This window comes from Austrofundulus limnaeus, unplaced genomic scaffold (genome assembly GCF_001266775.1).
Source record: "Austrofundulus limnaeus strain Quisiro unplaced genomic scaffold, Austrofundulus_limnaeus-1.0 Scaffold12, whole genome shotgun sequence".
Taxonomy (NCBI): domain Eukaryota; kingdom Metazoa; phylum Chordata; class Actinopteri; order Cyprinodontiformes; family Rivulidae; genus Austrofundulus; species Austrofundulus limnaeus.
Window position 1 is genome coordinate 3658656 of NW_013952414.1, and position 6928 is coordinate 3665583.

At 38.1% G+C, this 6928-nt stretch overlaps 1 protein-coding gene across 2 annotated transcripts in view; it reads right to left on the reverse strand.

Annotated features, from left to right (window-relative positions):
* The window catches only part of stau2 (staufen double-stranded RNA binding protein 2), a gene marked incomplete at its 3' end in the record, with an annotated part of 94111 nt that overhangs the window by 71118 nt on the left and 16065 nt on the right, over window positions 1-6928 (reverse strand). For both annotated transcript variants that reach the window (XM_014002338.1, XM_014002339.1), the window contains 1 exon segment: window positions 3296-3455. In XM_014002338.1, coding sequence (XP_013857792.1) covers window positions 3296-3455 — 160 coding nt within the window.

Below are 6928 nucleotides of genomic sequence, written 5' to 3' on the forward strand. Positions count from 1 at the left end.
GGATAACTCAGAATTACGGTAAATAAACCTGTTTGTTGGTAACATTCTGTGGTAGCAGTAGGTAATTGCCATCACACGTGGTTCGTGAATTTGAGGAAATTGGTACTGGAAAGTCCTTGAAAGGTCCTTGAATTTGATGTTGACCAAGGTGTGGGAACCCTGCAGTACACTTTTTCAGCTATCTGAAACTAAGGGTGTCTTTGATTTTTTTATTCGAAGTTTTTTGAACTATGAACCCTTCCCTGCAGAAGTGACAGTGTTTTATGTCATGTTCAGTTTTTATTGCATAACTCCAAATAACCGTGACTTCTGCTCCTACTGAAGCTTGCACCCAGTAACTCCTGAAGTGGTTCATTTGTTGCGGGCCATGTGTTTGCAAGTCAGCACTTTGTCAAGCGAAGGGTTTTTGAGTCGCTGCGTCAAATTCTCAAGTTGTAATTGGGCCAAATTATGGGATTATGCACTCATTGTCTTCCTTTCCTCGACCCGGACTGAAACCTGAGACTTCATTTCATCTTGTCCTCTAGTGCTCAAAAGAGTTGACCTCTCCAAAGCAGCAAATTACATTGTTATAAATACTGAGCAATATGTGAAGCAAATTACAAAAACCTGCATTGTGTAAATTGAAGGCATAGGATACCATTCATGTTCTGTGCTGCAGCTTACAGATTCGAACAAATACGCACAAAAACATCAAAATTAGCACAGAAACAGTACTATATAACATTTTAGACACATTCTAGACAGTTTATCAGCTAAAAAAAGTTAATTTTGGGGTAAGTTACTCTTTAAGTGTAAGAAATTTTGGCACTGTACAGTAGGGTTGGGGAAAATCATATCATGTGCAATTAATCGTCAGAAAATCTTTAATCAATTATTTTTTTGGCACTTGACGATTAATAYGATTAATGTCACCAGGCAGACTGACTGGAGATTTCACCGGTCAGTCCGCTCGGTGCTCCTCTCCGCTTCAAATATGACAAACATTTTTTTAAAGGTTCTGTACTTTATTTATCATAATACCGGTTTGACTTGGCCTAGCCTGAAGTCTGTTCTGTTGACACAATTTGGAACAGATTTTTATGGTGAGAAAATCTTTCCCACTGGAGTGATTTAAACTGGTTATATAACAAGGGCATGCAGGGGTTATACTAATCGTTATCAGCTTAATACTGTATCACAATTAATCATGATTAATTTTTTTTGCCAATATTGCACAACCCTACTGTACAGTGGCGTTGGGAGAAGAGCAGCAAAAAACAGTAGAAAAAAAAAGAAATAGGAAGTAAAAAATAAAACCCAGCCAGGTGCAAAACAGACTGCAAAAGGATTAAATGTTACATTAGAGTAATTAGAGCTGAGGTGTATTTACATCTAAAGTGATTAAAATTGAATAAGTACTCTTTTTAGTAACTACACAAAAATACACATCATTCCTGAGCTATTCCAGAAAAAAGAAAAGCACATCAGCAGCCAAGGATCTTTTCAGTTTCATTAATTTATTTAAGCAAAGTTTCCAGATTGAAGGAGTTGATTTAGACCTCAGAGATGAAGGCAGTTCTAGAGAGACAAAAACTCTAAAGGAGTGAGGTGGCAATAAGACAGTAGGAGTATGGGTAAAGGCTTAGAGCCCTATGATTTCCACAGTGCAGAAAAACATGAATGGATTCGCTGAATTTACCATTCAAAAAAAGAATCCAGGATAAAACGCGGAATTAACTCATTTGGCAGAGGTATATAAAGTACTGTACTTAAAAGAAAGTAAAAGTAAAATACCTTAACAGAAAAATACTGTTATAAAAAATTATTTCCCTGTTAAGAAAAGTACTTAAGTAAAAGTAATAAAACTGCTCACAATAATCGGGAAATTTAAAGTTCTTTCACACACACTAAGAAATGAACCAAACTGGTTTCATTAAATCGAGTTGATTAAAGACATGAAGTAAAAGTATCATGAATGTAACAAAATAAGAGTAAAAANGGAGTGAGGTGGCAATAAGACAGTAGGAGTATGGGTAAAGGCTTAGAGCCCTATGATTTCCACAGTGTAAAATACCTTAACAGAAAAATATTGTTAAAAAATTATTTCCCTGTTAAGAAAAGTACTTAAGTAAAAGTAATAAAACTGTAAAACAATAATCGGGAAATTTAAAGTTCTTTCACACACACTAAGAAAAGAACCAAACTGGTTTCATTAAATCGAGTTGATTAAAGACATGAAGTAAAAGTATCATGAATGTAACAAAATAAGAGTAAAAATTAGGATAAAAAATACTTGATAAATTTACAACTGTAACAAAGTAAACGTACTTAGTTACTATACACCCTAGTCATTTGGCCATTTTTTTTAGGTATTTTGGCCACTGCTACCCTCTGTACCTTCCGTTACCTGGTTATGGAGTKGGTCCTATCCATATAGACAGAAAAAAAAAGTAAATTGTCAGCCATGGTAAAGAGCTTAGCGCAGCGTTTAGGGCAGAAAAATACAGCAATATGAATTTGGAACAACATAATTCTGGAGAACAAATTGTAAGTTTTGTCAGCACAAGATCGACTGGATGCGTAAGAATAAATGTGATGACCACTTCCAGTTGAAGACTCACATCAGACACAGACACACCTGCAAACTCTTCAACACTCAGCGAGACATGCGTTCATCAAAGATTTAGTTCCTGTATATCCAGAATCACATATTCCTTTAGAAAAAGTGAAAAAGCTTTGTCTGTTTTTGATAAAGCACTGCAAACAAGGAAGGGCTCTGCCAAAACAGAAGTAAGAAGGAGCTTAAAYTCTATTCAGTAGGTAAGTGTACATACATTGTTACCATTTGCAGGTTTTATGTTCCACTGTAAAGCATTTTTATTTTACAAAAGGATAYCATTTTTATGTGAGATTCTGTTTTTGCATGTAAAGAATTTTATTTGTTCTTTAAAAAGGACTTTTAAATACCTTGCAAAAGCATTTTATGTTCTGATGAACCACAGCAATTTGTTAGATTTGTGAAAGTGAAATGACAGTTTTGAATTCTGCGGCTATTCGTTTGTTAAATTATTTTTAGTCACTTTATAATAGCACATTTTTTAGGTTAATAAATTTGGTTAAAATGAAAATAAATAAATAAATAAATAAATAAGCAGAACTTAGGAAAAAATTAAAAGAATTTCATTGGGCCCAAAAGTAAAGGGTGGCTTGATGTTTTCAGGGTCAGGTCTCTGCAGATAGCACCATCGCAAACAGTGTTAGAGAACTTACAACAACTATACGAACGATTTTCATGTGTGTTTGTTTTATTTACCTGTGGYGGCCGTTCAGGGATGGGTTCATTGCGCAGGGCTTGTAGGGCTTGCATGGCAGCGCTGTGTCTTGCTGCTTGCCGAGTTCGCCCGTCCCCGATAAACTCTCGACTCCCCACCGAGAGCTGCACGTAGAAGATCTTAGGAACAGGATAATGGTACCTGGAACAACACACAATTAACTATTTATAAGAAAAATCAATCGTAAAATAAAAATAATTTGTTTACTCTGAATTCTAACTGGATGTTTATACAAGAGTTAAAGCCATTAAAAAAAGGAAAGAGAAGCTCTAGCCCAGTTAACAATTCACCCAGTTTTCACCATTTCCAAATTAAAGGCCCACCACTTTATCAGGGTCAATTACTACACAATAGTCTGTTGGCCAACCACTTGAGTAATGTGTCGCTATTGAATCTCAGCTCATGGATGCAAAACAAAGCACAGGAACATATATCCTCTCCTCTTTCTTCTCGCCCTGAACATAGATTACACTCTCTTTCACTGAGCCTTGACAGAGTGGGGCTGAACTGTCACCGAGCAGATTTAAAGGTCTGCATGTGTGATACCCACTCCCCTCCCCAGGGTCAGGAAGAGAGGAGCTGAAGACAAGGACTGTGGTCAAGGAAAGAGAAATAGTGGGAAAACTAATAAGAGAAGCAAGAAAAACAAAGAGCTTCATATCCTTCTCCCTGTCAGCTTTAATCTCTGCAAACATACACTGATATTCACAGGGATATACGGACACCGTATGTGGTCGACGCAAGCTGAGATTTATGGAAATACGTCTCGATTAGGGTCCAGTTCCCGGACTGTATTTAGTTGTTGTTTTTTTTTGTTGTTGGGTTTTTAATGAGAAAAAAAAATCTGGGATTCAGGGAATAAGCGAGCATTTTTTGCCCCATTATTTCCAACAGAATAAAAAGACAATGTGAGAGAAAATTAACTTTTTAACGGTGTACACAGTTCTCTCTTAYAACACTTTGTGTGGCACGGCATGTATGAAAAGTGTGCAACAAGTGCTTTTAGATACACATAATGAAAACCTTTTGGAAAAGTAGAAAACCRTCCTGCGTGAGGCATRAAAGTTAGCTACACATTTCTTTAARTTCGATGTAAACATTTCCCATATCGGATATAAAATATCTTTTTTCAACCTTTTCCTAAACATTAGTTCCTCCCTCCTCTCATTTCTTGTGACTTTCCTTCGTGCCTGACTTAGCCAAACTAAAAACGAGTTAGCGTATTCCTGCAGGTCTTTCTGCAGGCCACAGCCCTCCTCATCCGTCTGCTCTTAAGTCATGGCCACAGGAGCCTTTCCTGGGCGGGGGCACGTCCAGCCCTCGCACGTCAAGTGTGGCCCCAGGTTCTCAGAGGACATGCCAAGTGCAACAAGGGCTCCGGCCAACAGCGCCGAGCCGAACCGAGAACAGCTGGGGCCGCAGAGCCGAGTACAGGTGCAGAACGGAGGAGAGAGGCACACGAGAAAAAAAGAAGAGGACACGAAGGAAAGAGGAAAAATGGGGGGAAAGAAAGAGAGAACGGGAGGCAGAGAGAGGCCTGTGGGAGACCCGACTCCGCAACGTGGGAAAGTCGTGGCTTACACACAAGCAAGCCAATAACATAGGCCAGCACACCTACTCATCAAAATCATGCAGACAAAAAAAAGGGCAAGAAAATCTTGATTAATGCTCTGTGACCAGGCCTGCGTGAACAAAAATATTTATGTTATTAGCAAAAAGGGAGAATTGGACCAGGACACCTGTAGGGGAGATGTGGAGCCTTCTAAAAGGAAAATAATTACACAAAACCAGAACGGCATCTGTTTCAAGCGTGTGTTTGCAAATTTCCGCATGWGTCAAAGAAGAAAAACAACTGCCACCAGAACTCAATTAAATGATAACTCATCRGCCTTTAAACGTGAGTTGATAAGTTTTACTTTAAAGGCAGAACCTTCCCTGCTGCTCCCCTTCATGTGGCTCCTGATGGTGAAGGTTAGCATTTCACKTTAATCTTTCAGAGTCGCGCACGAACACACAAAGAGACAGACACATGCAAACATCCTTCTGGTTTGAAGCCCACACACAGTCCTACTGGGAAAAGGAAGTTGTGCTGTTGGACTATTACTAGAAATGACATTTCAGCTGGAAACCATTTTCTTTAGTTGCAAGAACAACTGCTTTTGTTTCTAAATGCAGGTGTAGAAAATAACTACATGCTCTATTATGCTCTCTATTATTACATATGTTACAGTTTTATCCAAATTGCTTACATTTCATTTACTTGTTCATGTTTATAATACCTTWCATTATTTAAGTTTATTATAAATTTAAAATAATTATGAAGATGACGCATGACAGTGGGCTATAATAATACCTTAGTTAAGATGGGGGGGGTTATTCTGTATCTTCCAGGCACATAGTTCAATTCTAAACCACAATCAAATTGTTATGAAAATGCTGTACCACCATAATTACCTACARGAAACAGAAAAATGCATATAATAATAAAAAATGTATAAATGTTAGGATTAGAAAGCTGTAATTTGATGTTTATATAAAATAAATGTATAATTTGACAACCTAACCTAATATATAATAAGCTGAAATCCCCAAACGATATGTCGGACTCTGCATCATTTTTTCCTAAAGGGGGAGCAGTATGTATTTTTCAGGCAATTAGTYCAATTTTACAACACTATCAAGTACCTTCAGTTGTTATGAAACTGCTGYATGTATCAAAAATAAAATTGACGTTGCATCATAACGTATTTAAACGTCTTGTAATTGGCCTCCGTTTCTTTTAGAACCTTCTACCATTTCTGACACTCCCACTTCAGTATGTCTTCACAAAAATGCTTCGAGGGAGGGGTGCTCTGTGGGGCGGGAGCTCAGCTGCAGACTGAGCTCCAGGGAGGAGCKTTGTACCAGCAAGCGTTTAGGCAGCTTCACATGGCTACAGGAGATTCAAGGATTTCTCAAACATGCATGAATGAGTCAAAGCAACACTCTGGGTATGTTTTTAAAGAGAGAGTGACATTGTTACATGATTAYAAAGCTCAAAAAAAGTAAAYTGGTTTTTAAATGTCACCAAAACAAGATAGTTGCAGGTTAGAAAAACCTGGCTTGATTTGCTGAATCAKTTGCTGCTCAGGCTGCAGATGGTGTGACCATATCTCGGTATCCACACCTAGACTCAACAGGCCAAACCTGCACTGTTTCAAAGCTTCAGGCTGGTGGTCATGGGTGTCAAAGCGTGAGGAATGTTTTCCTGGCAAATGCCGGGCCCCTTAAAACCAATCAATCAGGGCCTGAATGCCAAAGCTTAGTAGTATTGTTGCTGGATATATGCCTTCCTTTATGGTCACCATTTTCCCATCATCYAAAGGATATACCCACAATCATAATGCACAGCCTCACAAAAGCAAGTGCTTTTGAAGTTAGCCAGTTGTTTTACACGCATTCAACCATCTTATTTTGATTTAAGGAACATAAAGACAATTGGATCTAAAATCTTTCGTGGTAAATTCAAAACAAATAAACAAAAAAGGTCCAAACCTAAATCGCACTCAAAGCCAAGCAATAATCTTCACCAACTCCTTTTTTTTTGGGGGGGGGGGGGTTTATGTGTAACAACA